Source organism: Mirounga leonina, unplaced genomic scaffold (assembly GCF_011800145.1).
Source record: "Mirounga leonina isolate KUSES-001 unplaced genomic scaffold, KU_Mleo_1.0 Mir_173, whole genome shotgun sequence".
NCBI classification, from domain to species: domain Eukaryota; kingdom Metazoa; phylum Chordata; class Mammalia; order Carnivora; family Phocidae; genus Mirounga; species Mirounga leonina.
The window spans coordinates 23,263,573-23,286,091 of NW_023270447.1; the positions used below are offsets into that span (position 1 = coordinate 23,263,573).

General features: G+C 35.2%; 1 protein-coding gene and 1 long non-coding RNA gene across 2 annotated transcripts in view; one reads left to right on the forward strand and one right to left on the reverse strand.

Annotated features, from left to right (window-relative positions):
* Positions 1–22,519, forward strand: part of COL24A1 (collagen type XXIV alpha 1 chain) — a 391,807-nt gene that overhangs the window by 227,422 nt on the left and 141,866 nt on the right. Inside the window, exons 29-32 of the mRNA XM_035018127.1 lie at positions 1,286–1,339; positions 11,163–11,216; positions 11,501–11,545; positions 11,666–11,710. Coding sequence (XP_034874018.1) covers positions 1,286–1,339; positions 11,163–11,216; positions 11,501–11,545; positions 11,666–11,710 — 198 coding nt within the window. The remainder of the gene's footprint in view (positions 1–1,285; positions 1,340–11,162; positions 11,217–11,500; positions 11,546–11,665; positions 11,711–22,519) is intronic.
* The window catches only part of LOC118019199, an 88,406-nt gene continuing 79,213 nt past the window's right edge, over positions 13,327–22,519 (reverse strand). Inside the window, exon 3 of the long non-coding RNA XR_004681618.1 lies at positions 13,327–13,379. This is a non-coding gene — a long non-coding RNA (uncharacterized LOC118019199). The remainder of the gene's footprint in view (positions 13,380–22,519) is intronic.

The window sequence follows — 22,519 nt, forward strand, 5'->3', positions numbered from 1 at the left end:
TTCTTATGCAAAATAAGTAATGTATAAACTGATGAAGGCTACTTCTTTCCTCAATGTAAAACACTCTAGAATATTTCATGGTATCTTAATCTTCCTCACCTCTACTTGCTTTATCATTTACTTTTAATAATCAGTACAATTCTGTAGCCTGTAACAAAAAGAAATTTAAACTTTCTTTTGAATAACCACATATAAGAAAACAGAGTCAGTAATCAAGCGTACATGTGAGCTTGGGTAAACAAATCACAAATAAGTCACAACATATTTTTCTTAGAAATTTGCAAATATTCTCAAACAACCAGATAAAAGTCAGAGAAAATGTATCTTTATTGACCAAAACTTGAGTTTTAAAAATACTCCATTTATTAGAGAAAGATAACAAAATCTTGCCTCTAAAGAAATAAAGCTTGCTTATCAAAATTTGGCCATTATTATCAACTTAAATATGAAAAAGATAAGCCTTAATAATTCCCTAAACAGAACTATTATCAGAAATGGTTTTTTAAAAAAAAAGAAAGAAATGGTTTATACTGTTTGGGGAAGCTTCTGTTTTGAAGATAGGCCTGACTTTCCAGGCATGGAAAGGCCTGACTTTCCAGGCATGTTACGTAGACAGGCATGTTATTGACTTCTAAAATTAGGAAGACAGATGTAGATTGGTACAGTTGCCAGTCTTTTTATTCACAGAAGATAATAAATAAATCTAAGATCCTATGAAAGTTCACTGTTTTTATCTACCTAATGTCATATAGATAAATAAATTTTGTTTTCTAATTCTTTATTAAAGACTATCAAGTATAAAAATTCATTGTAACTGACTTAGTAATAAGTAACAACTTAATCTTCATTACATCTATTTGTGGCATATTTGGGGTATTTTGTGACATTTTTCATCATACAGGAAAAAAATCTATTTTTATGTGATGGGATTATCATAAATGTCTAGAATAATGAGAAAGAAATCTTGCAGCAATAGCCATCACTTTTTTGATGGACCAAGCTGATTAGACTACTCAGACTGGCTAAATAGGTGTCTCTTTCCACTGTGAGTCCATGTGTTCCTCCTGAAAACTAGTTGGAATACTGGGAGAGGGAAGAATAGCAGAATAATGGGGAAAGAAATTATGGCATTTATTTCATAAATAAAGCATATTTTAAAGGAGATTAATCAATTTTATTTTAAGAATTTCCAAAGAGAATTACATGTCATAAGAAAGGTTATAATTCCTATTTTGCTAATGTTCCTGTGAATTCTATAACTAATTTTTAAATTTTCAATGTGTAGGGTCATGTGGGGGCAAGAGGACCACCTGGGAGTCAAGGTCCTAAAGGACAAAGAGTAAGTTATCTAATGGAAGTAATCTAATACATTAACCTCAAAAAAAAAATGACTTTATAAATAGTGATGTGTTCAGCAAAAATAGTTCTATGTCTTCTAGATTTTGGATATTGTTGGATATTGGATATAATCTTCTGGATATTGTTGGTTTTTTTCCTTGTTTTCATTATATTAGATGAACTACCTACCTACATTAATTGAAGTGTGACTCATTATCATTTGTACTCATAAAACCATACTTTTCCATTTTATGTTTTACAAATTTTACTAATTCATATAGAATTCTTCTTTCACATTTTCAACTTCCAGTTCCATTCTTTGGGAGAATTGTAAAGGTGAAGATGTTTAAATTAAGCATTTTTCTACTCACAAGAGACTTACATAGCAAGGAATAGTAACATCATGACAGAGTAAGAGCAATAGGAAGTGGAATGAAGACAAACACAGGATGCCTGTTTATTAATTATAAATCAGAAGTGATATAATCATCATCATTTGGTGATTATGTATAAGAATTAAATTAGAAATCTTTCAATCTCGGGCGCCTGGGTGGCTCAGATGGTTAAGCGTCTGCCTTCGGCTCAGGTCATGATCCCGGGGTCCTGGGATCGAGTCCCGCATCGGGCTCCCTGCTCAGTGCAGAGCCTGCTTCTCCTTCTCCCTCTGCCATTTCCTCTGCTTGTGCTCTTCTATCTCTCTGTCAAATAAATAAATAAAATCTTTAAAAAAAAAAAAGAAATCTTTCAATCTCTGAGTTTTTTAAACATTAAATCTTTTTTTTTTCTTTGAAGAAATAAGAACCACAATTTATTGCATCACATGCCAGGCACCTTTACATCTATTATTTTACTTAATACTTAGAACTACCCAAAGAAGATGTATTGTCGCAGATATTATAGCCGAGGAAAACAGAGCTCAGAGAGTTTAAGTATATGGCCTATAGGCACACAGAGAGAAATGACAAAACAAGGATTCAAATCTTAGTGTGTCTATCTCCCAAGCCTATGCTTATTTGATACCACACAGAATACTAAGGAGGTTTTTTTTTTTTTCCTTGAAAAATCTGAATATGTGGGCTGTAAGAATTCTCCTTTCTCCCTTGGCTTTACTTTGATTTTTAGAATTAGTGAAGAAAATATTTTAAAACATGGTGTCCAACTAACAAAAGTTAAAAACAAAACAAAAACTTCATTTTCCAGTTGGCAAATGGAAAAAAAGTGTTAAGAATGCCGTTTGAAATAATAACTTTAGTTTCATGTCCTGTGTTTTAAGTGAAATTTGATGAAAGAGAGTAAATTTGTCTTTATTATTATTTCATTTCTGAAAAACTATTTTCTTTACTGGGTTAAAGATTTACAATTTATAAATAATCCTGATGGCCACTTATATTTTAGCCCAAATGAGATTTAAAATAATAAAATAAAAAGACAGTAGATGATCTGTACCCAAACTGTCATTTAGTGGTCTATACCCTGCCAGCATTTAGTACTTGGTCAGGTCCAATGTGTTTATTCAACTTTGTATTAGTCAAAGTGAGAAAGTTCAACCAGTTTTATGACAGTTGCAAGAAAGCAGAAATACTTTTTGCTATGTTTTACATTTTGTTAATTAAGTAATTGAAGGCTTATAGAAGCCATGTACCTAAGCAAGAACTCCTCCTGAACCACTTGTGTTTTCTCCTGAGTCATATGGAAAGTTCATTTGCTCCGTGATTTTCTAACTTCCCCATGAACCCTGGGTAATTGTTGCCCTTTTGTTTTCCCTTTTTTTTTCTTCCAAGATGTTCTTTAAATTCAAGTTAGTTAACATAACACTAACTAACATAGTGTGGTATTAGATTCAGGAGTAGAATTTAGTGATTCATCAGTTATGTATAACATCAGTGTTCATTCCATCAAGTGCCCTCCTTAATGCCCATCACTCATTTAATCCATCTCTCCACCAACCTCCCCTCCAGCAACCCTGTCTGTTCTCTATAGTTAAGGGTCTCTTATGGTTTGCCTCCCTCTCTGTTTTTATCTTGTTTTTCCTTCTCTTCCCCTATGTTCATCTGTTTTGTTTCTTAAATTCTACATATAAGTGAAATCATATGGTATTTGTCTTTCCCTGATTAATTTCAGTTAGTGTAATATACTCTAGTTCCATCCACATTGTTGCAAATGGCAAGATTTCATTCCTTTTTATGGCTGAGTAATATTCCATTGTATAAATATACCACCTCTTCTTTATCCATTCATCAGTCAATAGATTGTTATCCTTTTCTGACTTTGTCCTCAACTTTTACCTCTTCAGTAGTCTATTTTCCTCTTATCCTCCAAATACATTTTACTGATTCTCTCCCAAAATGGCTTCTCACAATTACTTAAAATTCATTCAGTACTTTCTAAACAAGGAAATCTTATTTAGAAATAAAGGCTTTGTTTAGTACAAAAACACTTCCTTTGCAGGAGAATGTTTCAGGCAATTCCTGAACATTGAGAATACAAAAAAGAACTGAAGACCAGAATATTTAAGAATATGTTATTAGAAAGTTCCATTCCAGATGTCATGTAATATCTTCCTATTTCTACTGTCTTCTTATCAATCTGTTGTCCACTATGGATGTGATCTCAATATGCTAGGTCCATCTTTCCTGCTGTTTTTCAATCACACACACACACACACACACACACACAAAAGAACATGTGTCTCCCCACTGAGATAAATGAAAATGTATCTGGCTGGAGGTTCCTGTGCTCCAGCTTTTCCCCACCACTCCAAAGGCTGAGGGGGTTGATCTTCCCAGCATTCCTATAACCCCTTCATGGCACACTACTGTGTCAGAGTACACTGGAGCGGAAGCTGTGCCCTATGCACACTAACCCTGAGATCACGCAGAGAATAATTATTATGGAACCAGTACTTATTACTGTTTTGCCTGTGACTTACACTGTTATCACATGGCCATGTGAACATCATCAATAATAGGACATGCTCTTAGGGGTCTGCCTGCCCATCCATCTGTCATTCAACTATCTAACATTTACTGGTTTCTTGTAATTTGTCAAGCATTCTCCTCATACCAGGGAGGATTCAATGGTAACTATCTTTTAGATCTGGACCCCATGGGTTTTACTATTTAATTAGTTACAGCCCAGTGGCTTTTGAAGTATCATACAATATTGGTACTTATCCAGAGGATAAGAAAAGCTCAGGCAAGCAACAATGTCTGCCATTTCAGAAAACAACTTAAATAAAGTAATATAATGAAAATCTGTCTAACCTGCTTTGTGAAGGTTGTATAATCCTGCTTCTTATATAGCTGAAAAAGTGTAGGATTGGTTGAAAATATCATTCTTATGGTTTGAGAGTCTTAGGTGGGAGATTTGGCATAAATTTAAAGTATTATTATTTCTCCTACATACTCTAAGCTTTTTTTTTTCATCTGCCAAGTTTGGCTGAAGAATAGTCATTTAAGTGTAGTGAAATAATTTATTTTTTTTATTTTTATTTTTTAAAGATTTTATTTATTTATTTGAGAGAGAGAGAATGAGAGAGAGCACATGAGAGGGGGGAGGGTCAGAGGGAGAAGCAGACTCCCTGCCGAGCAGGGAGCCCGATGCGGGACTCGATCCGGGGACTCCAGGATCATGACCTGAGCCAAAGGCAGTCGCTTAACCAACTGAGCCACCCAGGCGCCCTGTAGTGAAATAATTTAATACGCCAAAGCTAATTAATATAATACATACAATCATATCCATTATATAGACAATTTAGGCTACCAGATTCTCTACTGCAGTACCAGTAAGATGGTGGCTTAGCCTTTCTGGGTCACTAGGAACCAGCACAACTTTAGTTGCTGTCCCTCATGTGCACATTTAACTCACTGGGGCTAGGTAACTGATCCTTTGGTATCTCTCCAGTGTGTACTTCTGTGTCCTGTCTCCAGCTGCCCTGACAGGAGAGATGACACACTGAGCAGAGTTAGCCTCTCTTTTCTTGCCCATGGATTGGGCCTTTGATAATTAGGCAACTTCAGATTTTGTACCCTTTCTCGGGAAGGAGGGTATAGAGGCGTACAACTGAGTAATTTTTTATTCTATGCTACTTAATATTTACATGAGGAAAAAGATTGAATTAACTGTATTAGAAATATGTAATGTTTTAAGATTTTCTATGCAAGATGCAGAATGGATATGACCATAAATATTCTGAATTGCGGCTTCTTCGAGGAACCGCATATCATATTGGGAAACCAGCCATCAACATTTGCATTTAGATTCAATGCGGGTACTACCTGGGTCACGCCAAATATTAAAGAAGAGCTTTTTGTGTGGTTTCTTCTCCTGAAAAAATTTATAAAAGAATAGAATGGGGGTGCCTGGGTGGCTCAGTCGGTTAGGTGTCTGCCTTCGGCTCAGGTCGTGATCCTGGGGTCCTGAGATCAAGTTCCACATCGGGCTCTTTGCCCAATGGGGATCCTGCTTTTCCCTCTTCCTCTGCCTGCCTCTCTGCCTACTTGTGCTCTCTCTCTGTCAAATAAACAAAATCTTTAAAAAAATAAGAATAGAATGAAATGATTTTTCCCACAAAATCACAGATAATATTAGTTTTTGTTTAAGGGAACATTTTGTCCCAGCTACATCAATCAAGAGCCAGAACAGACTGCTAGGCATAATTAGTTAGGCATCTGAGTAATTTAAAATTAATAGAGGGGTCAAGCAAAGACAGATGGATGTGGTTAAAAGAAAATATAAATATACTGAATCCAAGTTAGAAGGACATTTGTTCTGTGAATAAGGGTTGTTTCTTTCATTCCTAGATACTTTAGCTCTTTAAAATTGATGACAAGCATTATAGAGATGGCCTTGTAATTCTCATAAAAGCTTCCTACATAAACTAGTGTGCAGTTTATATTAGTGTGGTAGTTAATGATAATTTTTTTTAAATTGTAGCATTTATATGAAGTAGTGGTTTTGTCTCTTATCATCTAATACTTCTAGGATTATTGATTATTCAGGACTTTTGTTAACTCTTTAATATTATTGCCTACAATTCAAGTACTTGTTATTTTATGAAACATGCTTAATTTATATAGCTGAGCTATCAGACTTTATTCCAGTTTTTAGAACCTACTTATAGCCACTTATTGTAGCCAACTTTAACTTTTCTTACAGATGATGAGGAAAAGATCAGACTTTTTATTTAGCTCACATACATTCTCCAAGAGCTTTACAGATAATGGATATTTTATTTTATTATTTTATTTTATTTTATTTTATTGAGCTTGCATGTGCATGAGTTGGGGGGAAGGGGCAGAAGGAGAGGGAAAGAGAGAATCGTAAGCAGGCTCTATGCCCAGAATGGAGACCAATGCAGGGCTCCATCTCACAAACCTGAGATCATGACCTGAGCTGAAATCAAGAATCGGACACTTAAACCAACTGAGCCACCCAGGTACTCTGATAATCAGATATTTTAAAGCAGGTATTAAAAAAATAACTTTATGGGAGCCTGGGTGGCTCAGATGGTTAAGCGTCTGCCTTCGGCTCAGGTCATGATCTCAAGGTCCTGGGATCGAGTCCCGCATCGGGTTCCCTGCTCGGTACAGAGCCTGCTTCTCCCTCTCCCTCTGCCACTCCCTCTGCTTGTGCTCTTCTGTCTATCTCTCTGTCAAATAAATAAATAAATAAAATCTTAAAAAAAAAAAATAACTTTCTGCCCAATTAGATGCCTATTATAATGCTGTTGGGTCTCTCTTAGAGCTTGTCCTAAAGCTTATTTTGTCTCAGGAGTCAAAGAAGGCATATAAACTAACCCAGGGGTAACTTTTATAACCAATATCAGAGTGAAACTTATGGATGCTGAGAAAGCTAAGCTTTTAATTAATTAATTTATCCTTAACTGAAACATAGAGAGTATTAAGCTTTCCTAGAGTTCTTTCAGCCTTAACCTCTTAACCAGCAACCTTAGGCTTTATAGCCTTTAATTAATACAATTACTATACTTAGACCTTTTTTAAAAAAAAAAAACAAACCAAAAACTAAATGTGGTTATCTTTGTCATCAACTTAAGAGCAGAAATTTCTTTCTTTGTTCCCTGGTTTAGTAAATGAAATAATAATCTGAAAGTATATTTAGAGTGAAAGTATTTTGACAAAAGCATTATAAAATGAGTGATTATCATTACTATGTGTATTCCTTAGTTTTGGAGGGAGCATCTTTCAATTATAATGCCAATCAGCACTTGTAAATGTTTCATATTCATTTTATAAACCTCCTCTAAACTTCAGGTCCTGTATTTCAATCTAAATTCACTTGTTAACAAGATTAACCTTTGCTTCTTTTTAACATTTGAAAAAATATTATAAACTTAATAAAGCACAACTATTTGATATCTTTATACATTTAGACATCATATGAATCAGGCAACTCATATCTGCAGGCTTCCATTTCTTCATATTATAAAAGCGGAGTTTGCACTAGTTCAGTCTTGACATTAGGTGATTTATGTTCAGAAGCAGAAACTGGCCGTTGAGTATGAGATCTTCCTCCTGACCTAGATGCAGTCTTTTCTATGTATATATCCAGGCAGCCACTTAATCTGATTTTATGTAAGGAAAGAGACTTGCCATCTTTAGACCAAACAATTTTTTTTTTTTAATTCTAAATTTACAACTCTGTGTCTGGGAAGACTTTTGAAGATTTATCCATATCGATGCTACCATTTAAACCTAGACAAAATGGGGGCACCTTGGTAGCTCAGTTGGTTAAGCATCTGCCTTCAGCTCAGGTCATGATCCCAGGGTCCTGGGATTAAGCCCTGCATCCAGCTCCGTGTTCAGTGGGGAGCCTGCTTCTCCCTCTCCCTCTGCCTACAGCTTCCCCTGTTTGTGCTCTCTCTCTCTCTCTCTCTCTCTCTGTCGAATAAATAAATAAAATCTAAAAGAAATTAAAAAATAAAATAAATAAACCTATACAGAATGACTTCGCACTCTCTAGCGCTCGCCTTGGAGATATCTGTCTCATTGTGGTTGATTTGTCTAGAATCCCATTCATTGTATTTGCCTCATTCTCCCTCTCCCTCTCCACCCAAGCAAACCTACACTTCCAGTTTGTTTGCTACTAATGCTGTCATTACTCTACTAGTTATTATAACAAAATATCCAAGAAAGATAGAGATTTGAGGTTGCAAAAGGGTTAAGTGCCTAATTCCCAATGGACACATTTTCAGTCTAGATTTCACTTGTTTTCTGCAGTGTTTAAGAATGTTGACCATGTATTCTTTTTTTTTTTTTAATTGAAGTATAGTTGACACACAATGTTACATTAGTTTCAGGTGGATTACATAGTGGTTTACCAGCTTTGTGGGTTATGCTCTGTCATCACAAGTATGGCTGCTGTCACTGGACGACACTCGTTCCTTTTCATACTCCTTCAGCCACCTTCTGTTATAACCCCCCAAAATTTTGTGAAGTGTTTTCTTACAGGGCAGAAAGAGGAGAATGTGTTTAGAAGGTGACAGAGAAAGAGAATCATTATAGGCTGCTGAATTTTTAAGGTGAAGGTGATGTTTAGAACAAGGTCCTGAAGGATCTTTGCACTTAAAACTTCAAAGTCATCCTTTAATAATTGTTCCTGTTTTCGTCTTCAGTTACTTAACTGTTCATCATTCCAAGCATGTGCCCACCTCAGGACCTTTGTAGTTTCTATTTCTTCTGCCAGAATGATCTTGCCCATATGCCATTTTAGAGAGGCTTCTCACACTACCCTGTCTAAAATAGGGCTCCCCATCTTGAATTCTCTCTAGTCCCATAAGGTCCTTTATTATACTTCATTACATTTGACTACTCACTGTCATTAAGTTTATATACTTATTTGATTGCTTATGAATTCAGGGATGAGTCCTCTTCTCCCTACCTATCTTCTGTGCCTGAAGCAATGACTGGCTTATAATAGGTACTCAGCAAATGTTTGTTAAATGAGTAACACACTTTAAAAGTCTCTTTAAATTAAATCCATATTCCTCAACTTGATATTCAAGGTTCTACATAATAAGACTGAAACTCAGTTATACAGTCTTTTGTGGGAAAATAGGGCAGAAAAAGAAGTTAGGGCCAGATCATGGAGTACCTTCAATACAGACTGAGATTGAAGGGCTAGAGCTATGGCCTTAACTTCAGTATAACCAGTGGAGCTATAGATCTCATGGAGTGTGAGCCTTCTCTCTAATCCCCTGAATGTGCCTAAGAGGATCAGGGAATGCAGTACCCTAAGAGTACCCAGGAAGAGAGTCCTATTACAGCAAGCAGTTTTTTAAGAACGTAAAACTAAACCAACCTGACCTCAGATGGGATAAAAGAGAAGGAGCCTAGGGGATTCCTTCAAATCAGCATGTTGTATTGGGAAATTTGTATTACCATTCTGTATAGAAATCTTTAGGGCCTTCTTGGGGCAACTGGATGGCTCAGTTGGTTAAGCATCTGTCTTTGGCTCAGGTCATGATCTCAGAGTCCTGGGATCGAGCCCTGAGTCTGGCTCCCTGCTCAGCGGGAGTCTGCTTCTCCCTTTCTGTCTGCCCCTCCCCCCTGCTTGCTCTCTCTCTCTCTCTCTCAAATAAATAAATAAAATCTTAAAAAAAAAAGAAGTCTTCAGTGCCTTCTCATTACCTATTGATTTAAATATAAACTCCAGTCTTTCACCTTTTATGTCCCACTCTTTCCACAATTATTTCTTAGTAATTATTTCTTACCATAGAAAATACTTAGTATAGAAATACTAAGAAATACTACTTGTAGTCAATAGACCAGCTAAACAAACTACTTTTTTCATTCTTGGGTATCTTCTTTCCTGCCTCTGTACCTTTTCTCATCCTATCCCTCTGTCCAGAGTTCCTTTTAGAGCATGATCTCCAACTGTCAAAATGATATCTTTATTCATTATACAAACATGTGAAAATTCTCTCCCTCCTTTGAATCCTTTTAGCCTTTAAACTGCCTTACCTCAACCTATATTATCATCATTTGTGTAATTTACCTAACCATTCTTTAAGCTTCGCGAAGGAGTAATGTTCACAATTATGTATCCCCGTAACACTAATGCAGTACCTTTTCCACAGTAGACATTGTAGTGTTGTCAGTGTTGTAGAATTGAGTTAATTCCTTTGAAAGGGACTTTAAGATCTTCCAAGGATAGTTATTATTTAGGCATGGAGACACATACCATCATTTTATTAGAGAGTGACTTCTGCAACTAGCAGTTCTTCACAACTGATGACTAAATATTGATAACAACTTAGCTGAGAAGTTTTACATTTTCATGAAGATTCCCAGCAGTATTTTCTGTCCCTTTTCTGTGCCCTGGCCACCTTCCAGTAAGTGTTGTCAAGCAGGTGCGTAGTGAGTACAATGCAGTCAGCACTCATTCTGAGTGCCATTCCAAAAATATAAAACTTAAGAAGACTGTTGGACAAACAAGCTAGCCACTTTTAAGTTAATGTAGAGTTGTTCCTAGAATAGATCGTGGATGGCTCCTGAGTAAATAAGGTGAACAGAATATTCAAATAACAAACCTATATTATAACCACCTCAATGACTGAATGAGCTGTTTTTGAGGTCACCTGATTAATTATTTGGCAATAGATCTTGAAAACACAGGCTTGATTATCCCATACAAATAGGTTCATCCATATGAACTGTATCTAGCTGTATTCTTTTCTGTGGTCATGGTATAAAAACAAGCAGAAGGAATTTGTCAAGAAGAACACAAGGTGTTCATTTGTAAGGATGCATAACAATAAAAAAATAACATTTCAAATTAACAATAGGACTTTTTTCCATCCCTAGGGACCAAGAGGACCAGATGGTCTCTTAGGGGAACAAGGTATACAAGGTGCCAAGGTAAATACTGATTTTTTCACTTCATATGCAGTTAAGATTTTTGAGCCCATATGTGTTCTACCTGACTTAAAACTGTTATATTTCCTTACAAAAGTATGGTTCTAAATTTTCTCTTCGTAAAAGTATGAAACATATAGAAAGTTTTTACTACACACAGAGAAATTTTTTTAAAATATTGAATTATATACTTGATGTCCTGTTTTCTTGTATATGAGTATATGCTAGCACATGTAAGACCATAATTCATATTCATATTAACTCCTGTGGTATTGATACTTTGTTAGGGTGAAAAAGGAGATCAAGGAAAAAGAGGGCCTTATGGTCTTATTGTAAGTAGTAAAACATTTCACATTAAAGATAAATAGATAAAATCTTCCCTGTTTTTCTTGGTATATGATTAATATTTGGTGAGGGAGCTACGTGACCTAAACATTTTCTTCCTTATGTAGGGTAAGACTGGAAACCCCGGAGAGAGAGGAGTTCAAGGGAAACCAGTAAGTAATTAGGAATAATTAAGCTATGAATAAATTTTATTCATTTTATTCTCTGGCACAACTATTATTATCAGTACGTTAGACTAAGAGAATACCAGTTCTTTTCTTCTTTCAGTCATTAGGTAGATGTGTTACTTGTGCAAGTTGATTACTCATTCTACGCCTTAGTGCTATCTGTTTATAAACTGGTGGTGATAACTGTTACACTCCACCCTAGGTATGATTACTTTTCTATAAAATCCATTTCAAAAGAAAATGGTGTGATACTATATAAATATAATGGAATATGAATAAAGCTAATATATCAAGAAATTTCTTGCCTACTTCCATTTTAATTCCATTTGAGTGTTCTTTGAACCCTTGGAGCGTGGAGCTATGTATGTGTGTCACCATGCTTTGCCATGCCACTGCTCTAAGAGTTTTTAAGATTATATAATACTAGCTATTTTTCTACCATCAAAACATCTTTTCAGAAGTATACAGTTTTCTCCCTGAGTAGCTACAAGTTATTTTTTATGTTCATAGAACAGAAATAAGCAGAAGTTTGGCAACTAAAAAAGATCACAGTGTCTTTGTTCACTAATAAATGGGAGAAATAGTAAAAACAAAAACAAAAAGATACACATATGCATATGTACACACACACATATATGCTAGTACCTATATATAAATTTTTGAGTACATAAGCTTAATTGTATGAACTTTCATACACTTCATATATTGCTGTTTTTATTTAGAATCATAATTTTTATGATAATTATAATTTGTAATAACATCTTGCTTTGTCATATACATATCTATACACAATTTAAAGTTATAAAATTAGATAATAATTTAAATGGACGGCAACTGAAGAGTCAGAAAAGGATAAGAGAAAAATGTTTTTTTCTGCTATAGTAGTTGTCACTAATGTCCCTGCATTTACTTGTTCCTCTTTGAAATCTGCTGCCCCCTGCCTGTTGTTTCCCATAATGGCATTCATTATATTTGTCAGTGGTCAAATCTATAATATCAGAGACCTAAAGGAGAAAAATGACTATATCCAGGGAAAGAATTTGTCTGCGACAGTGTTATCCATTAAAGTCATCCCCAAAGAACATTCTTTCTGGGTTTCTGTTATATCAGTGCAAATGGTGTTTCTGTAGATTCTTTCCACTTTGCTACACTGTATACAAAGCTTAAAATATGTGGCAATGGTAGAGAAATTTAAAGCTCATTGTGTTCATTCTTTTTATAGTAGAGAAGGGAGGCCTAGAGAAATAAAATTACTCATTTTATATATTGTTGACATTCCTTAGAATTTTACTTTCATTTGCAGCCTATCAGATATGCCTAGATAAATGTGAAATGTGGTGTTTGACTTCCTCAATCAAATAAAAGACGTTAGAACCATTTTGTAACCATGGCTTAAGGCAAGAAATCGAGTAAATTTACTTTAGTGGATGACATGGGTTGGACATTAAATCATGAGTTTATAGTAGTTTTTGAGGTTTACATAGCTCTATGATACCTACGTCGTCCCCTTCTTCTTGATTGAACTGGAATAGACTTTTGAGATCTTAAGGAAGCTAGGATCAATCAATCCAAGAAATCCAGATGGCCCTGAAGATTTGTTTGATCCTCCACAGTGTCTGTAGTCATTTATGCAACTGTCGACAAGCAGGCAGTGCTGTATAATAGAAAGATATATTGAAGGTCAAATTGACATTTGCTCCAGTACATGCTCCTAATAGCTGTATAGTTTGATTAAATTAGTTAGCTGTCTGGATGATATTTTCTCTGTGTGTAAAAGAAAGAGACATCTCTAAATTGTCATAATTCTAAAGCCAGGTATTAAATGAAAAACAGTAACACATTGGTTGCCGAGATAACCAGGAAAATACATTTGTCTATGGGCCAACTCTGTTTCCTATACTTGCCTTCCATCTACATGTAGATCTGACTTAAGAGGAAAGGTCATGATCCATGGTGTTATTAAGGTGATAAAAACTAGGTAACTGTTTTTAGATTTCTAAATCTTACAAAAACTATAACTATTATTGATTTTTTTTTAATCTAGATATTCTTTCAGTTGATGAATCAGGGGTGTTAAATCTCCAACTATGATTTTGTTTTTCTCTGTTTCTTAAATTTGTCAAATTTTGCTTTATATATTTTGAAACGCTATTTTTAGAGTATTCACATTTATGATTATTATGTCTTCCTGATGAACTGACCCCCTTTTATTTTTACAAAATATTCCTTTATATCTCTGGTAATACTTTTTATTCCTGATAATACTGTTTGTTTGTTTTTTGGTTTTTTGGTTTTTAAAAATTTTTTTTCTTTATTTATTTGACACAGAGAGATAGTGAGAGCAGGAACACAAGCAGAGGGAGTGGGAGAAGGAGAAGCAGGCTCCTGGCTGAGCAGGGAGCCCGATGTAGGGCTCGATCTCAGGACCCTGGGATCATGACCTGAGCCGAAGGCAGATGCTTAATGACTGAGCCACCCAGGCGCCCCAATATTGTTTGTTTTTGAAACTGGCTTTATTTGATTAGTAAGTCTCTCCAGCCTACTTATGCTCGCAGTTTGTATGGCCTATCTTTTCCATTCATTTACTTTCAACCAATCTGTGTTTTGGTATTTAAAGTGAGTGTCTTATAATTGGATCTTTTTTTTTTATTTATTCATTCTAAAAACCTCTGCCTTTTAATTAGTGTTTGGTCCATTTCCATTTAATGTAATTATCAATTTGGTTGTACTTCGGTCAACCATTTTATGATTGTTCTTCCCTTGTGGTGGTGCTGTTGTTGTTCAGTGCCTTCTTTTGGCATTGAACACTCCATTTTAATTTAGATAATGGCTTTTTAGCTATACTTCTTTGAACTATTATTTTTAAGTGATTATTCTAGGTCAGGACTCAGTAAACATTTTCTGTAAAAACAAGTGCTGGTCCAGATTGCACCCCCAGGCTGTAGTTTGCCAGGTGCTGGTTTACGGATTACAGTATACATCCTAACTTTCCAAAATCTACTTAGAGTTAATATAGTAATACTTAACATAATTGCAAGAAACGTGCAACCATATAGACCCATTCACCACCAACATCCTGTTGTTTATGCTATAATTGTTTTTATGTATTACATCTATGTGTGTTATAACCCATTTTGCAAAGTTAAAATTTTGCTTTAATATAAAGTATTTTTGTTTTATTATAAGTGAAATATGTTCACTCATGAAATATAAGTGAAATACCTTAAAAACCTACCTTTTTAAGGTATTTAGGGGGAAGTAGTGTTTGTTTCTTTGCTTTTTTTATTATCCATGCCTTTACTTTTTCTGATATTCTCCATTCTTTTCTGTAGATCTGCATTTCCAAATGGTATCATTTCCTTGAAGCCTATAGAACTTACTTTAGATTCCTTAGAGTCAAACTTTGCCAGTCATGAATTCTCTTTGTATTTGTTTGTGAAAATGTCTTTATTTCACTTTCATTTTTTTACATGAATTCTTTTTTTAGGTTTTTAATTCCAATTAGTTAACATACAGTGTTATGTTAGTTTCAGGTATACAGTATAGTAATTTAACACTTCCATACATCACTCTGTGCTCATCACAACAAGCGCACTCCTTAATAACCATCACCTGTTTAACGCATCCCCCCATCCACCTCCCTTCTGGTAAACATCAGTTTGTTCTCTGTAGTTAAGAGTCTGTTTCTTGCTTTGCTTCTCTCTTTCTCTCCCCACCCCCTTTCCTTGTTTGTTTTGTTTCTTAAATTCCACATATGAGCAAAATCATATTTTTCCACTGGATATAGAATTCTGGGCTGACAGGGTTTTCTTTTATTTGTTTGCATTCAGCACTATAACGATGACATGATGAGAGGTCCACATTTATCGGTATCGTTATTCCCCCTGCATGTAATGTATCATTTTTCTCTGGCTGCTTTCAAGATTCTCTCTTTACTTTTGGCTTTTAGTAGTTTGACTATGATGTGCCTAGATGGATTTTCTTTGCATTTATTCAGCTTGAGATTTACTGAGCTTCTTTTGTGTGTAAGTTTCTGTTTTCACTAAATTTGGAAATTTTTCAACTTTATTTCAATTTTTTCCCTATTCTGTCTTCTCTCTCCTTTCCTTCTTGGATTCCAATTAAATATACATTAAACATTTTGATATCATCCCTCAGGTCCCTGAGGCTTTATTCATTCCTAATTTAATCTTTCTTTTTCCTGTTTTCTTTTTTAATTGGATAACCTAACTCTATCTTCACTCACTTTTTAAACCCATTCACTGAAATTTTATTTATGATATGGAATTTTTAAGTTTTATTTCAGATATTTAATTTTCAGTTCTATAATTTCCATTTTTATAGATGATGTTCTTCTGAGATTTCCTATTTGTCTATTCATCATAAGTGTATTTTTATTTACATTACTGAACGTATTTATAATAGTCACTTTAAAATCCTTATGGGATAATTCTAACATCTGGGTAATCGTGAGTTTGGTCTCCTTTAATTGCCTTTTCTTGTAAATATGGGAAAATTTTCCTGTCCAGTAATTTTGAATTATATCTTGGACATTTTTTTATTATGTTCAATTAGCCAACATATAGTACATTATTAGTTTTTGATGTAGTGAGTTTTTTTTTCTTTTTCTTTTTCTTTTTTTATTTATTTGGCAGAGAGATAGCACAAGTAGGCAGAGTGGCAGGCAGAGGGAAAGGGAGAAGCAGGCTCTCCACTGAGCAGGGAGCCCGAAGTGGGGCTCGATCACAGGACCCTGGGATCATGACCTGAGCCGAAGGCAGCCGCTTAACTGACTGAGCCACCCAGGTGCCCCGTGACTTTTTTTTTCTTAAGGAGGCTCTACACCCAGCAAGGAGCCCAACAAGGGGCTTGAAATCATGACCCTGAGATCAAGACCTAAACTGAGATCAAGAGTCAGATGCTTAACTGACTGAGCCACCCAGGCACCCCTATATCCTGAACATTTTAAATGATTCATCGTGGATACTCCAAATTCTGTTACATTTCTTTGAAGAGTATTTTTTGTTTCATTTTGTTTTTTGATTTGGTAAATCATTAACTTGGCTGCTTTCAAACTCCAGATTCTCTCTCCTCTGCAGTAGATGGCTCCTGAAATTTCTGTCCAGTTCTTTTAGGCCTTGCTAGGATGCTTGGTGTCTACCATATGGATATATACTTCAAATGTCAACAAGAGATTTAAGCAGAGTTTACCTCAGAATTTGAGGTTCCTCCTCTCTTGCTTTCTCTTCCATCACTTCCCAGCAGCTGTGGTCACTCCACATTCTACCCTCTGGTTCTCCATGCCAGTAAGACTGCAGATTTCTGTCCTCCTTTTTTCTTAATCATCCTACATAGCTTACCTTCTGGCTAAAAGCCACATTTAAAATAAAAAATCAGACACTCACTTAGTGCCATTCCTCTCTTATACATGTAGACCTCTCCACTCTACTTTTTACCTATTTTTGGTTTTTCTTCAGATTTTTAAAAAATATTTTGTCCTGGGTTTACAGTTATCCCTATATAGGTGGTTTAGATAGGAACTACTTGGCCAATATTGGAAGTGGAAATTCTTAACAGTTCTTCTTTAAATAGTTTTCTCTGGAGTAGCTCAGAATACTTAAGAAACATTTATTTCATAATCTCTACAATATAAAAAGTATATGGTATTAACTCTATGCTTTCTCCCTTTTCAGATAATGAGGCATACAGTTTTCATAATCCTACAATGAAAAAACATTTACTTGCTCCCTTCCTTATTCCCATAAAAAGTCTTTAAAGATTATCCATATATTTACTGTAAATGGAAGAGGCATTGAATGTTTGATTTCTTGTTGAAATCAGTAGAATGCAGTACAGTATAGTGGATGAGCATGACATTGGAATCAGACATTGGAAGTCAAATACTGGTTCTGCCACTTACTAGCTGTTTTGACTTTATATAAATTATTTAATCTCTCTGGGCCTCAATTTTCCTATCTTTAAAATGAAATACCTTTTGGGGAGCATGGTGGTGCAGTTGGTTAACCTTCTGACTCTTGGTTTCGGCTCAGGTTTGATCTCAGGGTCATGAGATCAAGCCCTGTGTTGGGCTCCATGCTCATCACAGAGTCTGCTTGGAGTTCTCTCTCCCTCCCCCTTTGCCCCCCACCCCCACCCCACGCACACACACACTCTCTCTCAAATAAATCTTTTAAAAAATTAAAATAAAATAAAATGAGATACCTTTTATAGTTATATCAAATGATGTTCATTATGTGCTTGGCATAGGCTCTCAATACATAGTAACCACAATAATCATTATTTTCCCAGTCATCATTATCATAATTGCTGGGTTGAAGTCATGGAGCAAGAAATTCTACTAAAAGAATATTTTCAGTACTATCTGAAAAGGCTTAAAGGGGATTTTTATTTTGTAGCAGCTTGTGCTTTACTTCTTTGTCTCTAATAGAAATAAGTAAATCCATTTAGATCATTTCATAACTTTGCCAAACAGCCTTTATGCACCATTAACATCATTAAAAGTATATATCAAGCTTGACATTGTATACAAGCCCACTTTACAAAGCAAATTGGGCAGACATTATCAAGGTTTTGAACTTTTGCTGTATGTTTCAGTTGGTATATCAGATCCTTATATTGATCCTGTCTCTTAATATTGGAGCCTGGACTGAATGGATGGCATATAATTTTCATGATTGAAACAAGGCCTTAGTCAGATGTGTCTGTGATTTTACATATTTTCCTTTCCTTAACCAGATAACTATACACAACTAAATAGAGAATTAATGGCTATAACTTAGAAAGTTTTATGTTGCTAGGAGTTTTGAATATCTTTACTTCCAATTTAATCTCATATTTTTCTTAGCTTTTAGTTTTAATATAAAATGGTGATTGTTATCCACTGAATATTTGCCAGCCTTCTCAGGGTCAGTAATGTAGAACAGGTGAATTGCAAATAGAGAAGGGCAGTGTTTTCTATATCTTTAATAGTCATCAGTGTCTGGCACATGGTACATACTCAGTAAATCTTTAAATGGGAGAACCAAAGAGGACCTAAAATTTGATTTATATTCCATTTTAGAATATACCCCCACTCCTAAGACTCAATTTAATGGTACCATAGATGGCATGGTGTAAAAATAGGGGAAAATAAAGGATGTTAGAGAGGTCAGTTTAGTCATTTCTGGTCAACTAAGTTCTGAGACTCCTGTGCCTTACCAGGTTTTAAGGACATAAGTTATACTTACTGACACATCACAAGGTTATTATTTTTGGAGAAAGAAACCATTTTTATATAGATATTAAAAATATAAAAAATCTAAATTTAAAATAATTCTGGATAATTGTCTCTGTATATGAGTGGGGATTAAGTATGGGAATACAGATAGATGTAAGAACTCCTACAACTCAACAACAACAGCAAAAGACAACTGGATGAAAAAATGAGCAAAGGACTTGAATAGATATTTCTCCAAAGAAAATATACAAATGGCCAATAAGCACATGAAAAGATGTTCAATATCACTGGACAGTAGAGAAATGTGAATCAAAACCACAATGAGATACCACTTCTTACCCATTAGAACAGCTATTATTAAAGAAAAACAAAACAAAACATACATACATACATACAGAAAGTAACTAGTGTTGGCAAAGACGTAGAAAAATTGGAGCCCTTGTACATTGCTAGTGGGAATATAAAACGGTGAGGTTGCTTATGGAAAACAGTTTGGTGGCTCCTCAAGCAGTTCAACATAGTATTACTATGTAATTCATCAATTCCACTTTAGATTTATACCCCCAAAGAATTGAAAGCAAAGACTTAGAAACTAAACCTTCTATAGTGTTTATAGGCACAGTATTCACAGTGGCCATAAGGTAGAAAACCCAAGTGTCCATTGATGGATGAATAGATATACAAAATATAGTATATACATAAAATGGAATATTACTGAACTTTAAAACTGAAGAAAGTTTTTTTAAGTTTTTATTTAAATTCCAATTAATTAACATATAGAGTAATAGTTTCAGGTGCACAATTTAGTGATTCAGCACTTCCATACATTACCAGGTGCCCATCACAAATGCACTCCTTAATCCCCATCACCTATTTAACCCATACCCCTCCACTCCCTTTTGGTAACCATCAATTTGTTCTCTATAGTTAAGGGTCTGTTTCTTGGTTTGCCTCTCTCTCTTTTTTTTTTCCCTTTGCTTGTTTGTTTTGTTTCTTATATTCCACATATGACTGAAATCATATGCTATTTGTCTTTCTCTGACTGACTTCTTCACTTAGCATAATACTCTCTAGCTCCATCCATGTCATTGCAAATGGCAAGATTTCATTCTTCTTGATGGCTGAGTAATATTCCATATATATGGAATATATATACATACATATATATGTATATATGCATATACATATACATACATTCTCCACATCCTCACCAACACCTTGTTACCTATGTTGTCGATTTTAGCCACTCTGACAGGAGTGAAGTGATATCTCATTGTATTTTTGATTTGCATTTCCTTGATGATAAGTGATGTTGAGCGTCTTTTCATGTATATTTTGGCCATCTGTGCATCTTCTTTGGAAAAATGTCTATTCATGTCTTTTGCCCACTTTTTAACTGGATTATTTGGGATGTTTTTATAAATTCTTTATATATTTTCAAAATCCTAGAGGAGAACATAGGCAGTAACATTTTTGACATTGGCCACAGCAACTTCTTTCAAGATACATCTCCAAAGGTTAGTGAAACAAAAGCAAAAATGAACTTTTGGGACTTCATCAAGATAAAAAGCTTCTACACAGGAAACAGTCAACAAAACAAAGAGGCAACCCACAGAATGGGAGAAGATATTTGCAAATGACACTACAGATAAAGGGCTGGTATCCAAGACCTATAAAGAACTTCTCAAACTCAACACCCCAAAAAACAAATAAGTCAAAAAATGGGCAGAAGACATGAACAGACACTTCTCCAAAGAAGACATACAAATGGCTAACAGACACATGAAAAAATGTTCATCATCGGGGCGCCTGGGTGGCTCAGTTGGTTAAGCGACTGCCTCCGGCTCAGGTCATGATCCTGGAGTCCCGGGATCGAGTCCCACATCGGGCTCCCTGCTCAGCAGGGAGTCTGCTTCTCCCTCTGACCCTCCTCCCTCTCGTGCTCTCTCTCGCAAATAAAAAAAAAAATTTTTTTTTAAATGTTCATCATCATTAGCCATCTGGGAAATTCAAATCAAAGCCACACTGAGAAACCACCTTACACCAGTTAGAATGGCAAAAATTGACAAGGCAAGAAACAACAAATGTTGGAGAGGTTGTGGAGAAAGGGGAACCCTCTTACACTGTTGGTGGGAACACAAGTTGATACAGCCACTTTGGAAAATAGTGTGGAGGTGCCTTAGAAAATTAAAAATAGAGCTACCCTATGACCCAGCAATTGCAGTACTGGGTATTTACCCCAAAGACACAGATGTAGTGAAAAGAAGGGCCATATGCACCCCAATGTTCATAGCAACAATGTCCACAATAGCCAAACTGTGGAAAGAGCTGAGATGCCCTTCAACAGATGAATGGATAAAGAAGATGTGGTCCATATATATACAATATAATAGTACTCAGCCATCAGAAAGGATGAATACCCAACTTTTACATCAACATAGATGGGACTGGAGGAGATTATGCTAAGTGAAATAAGTCAAGTGGAGAAAGTCAATTATCATATGGTTTCACTTATTTGTGGAACATAAGGAATAGCATGGAGGACATTAGGAGAAGGAAGGGAAAAATGAAGGGGGGGGAATCGGAGGGAGAGATGAACCATGAGAAACTATGGACTCTGAGAAACAAACTGAGGGTGTTAGAGGGGAGGGGTTTGGGGGGATTGGTTAGCCTGGTGATGGGTGTTAAGGAGTGCACATTCTGCAGGGGCACTGGTGTTATACGAAAACAATGAATTGTGGATCACTACATCAAAAACTAATGATGTATGGTGACTAACATAACATAATAAAATAAAATTTAAAAAAATTTCTTTATATATTTTATAAGTTCTTTATATATTTTGAATACTAACCCTTTATCAGATATGTCATTTGCAAATGTCTTTTCCCATTCCTAGGGTGCCTTTTAGTTTGTTGATTGTTTCTTTTGCTGTGCAGAAGCTTTTTATTTTGAAGAAGTCCCAATAGTTTATTTTTGCTTTTGTTTCCTTTGCCTCAGGAGACATATCTAGAAAGATGTAACTACAGTCAAAGAAGTTACTGCCTGTGTTCTCTTCTAGGATTTTTATGAATCCAGGTCTCACATTTCAATCTTTAATCCATTTTGAATTTATTTTTGTGTATGGTGTAAGAAAGTGATCATTTCATTCTTTTTGTTGCTATCTAGTTTTCCCAATACCATTTGTTGGAGAGACTGTCTTTTTCCCATTGGATATTCTTTCCTGCTTTGTTGAAAATTAATTAACTATATAATTATGGGTTCATTTCTGGGTTTTCTATTCTGTTCTATTGATCTATGTGTTTATTTTTGTGCCAGTACCATACTGCTTTGATTACTACAGCTTTGTAATATAACTTGAGGGTCCAGAATTGTGATGCCTGCAGCTTTGCTTTTCTTTTTCAAGATTGCTTTGGCTATTTGGGGTCTTTTGTGTTCCATACAAATTTTAGGATTGTTTGCTTTAGCTCTGTGAAATATGCTGTTGGTATTTTGATGGGATTGCATTAAATGTGTAGATTGCTTTTGCATAGTATTGACATTTTAACAATATTTGT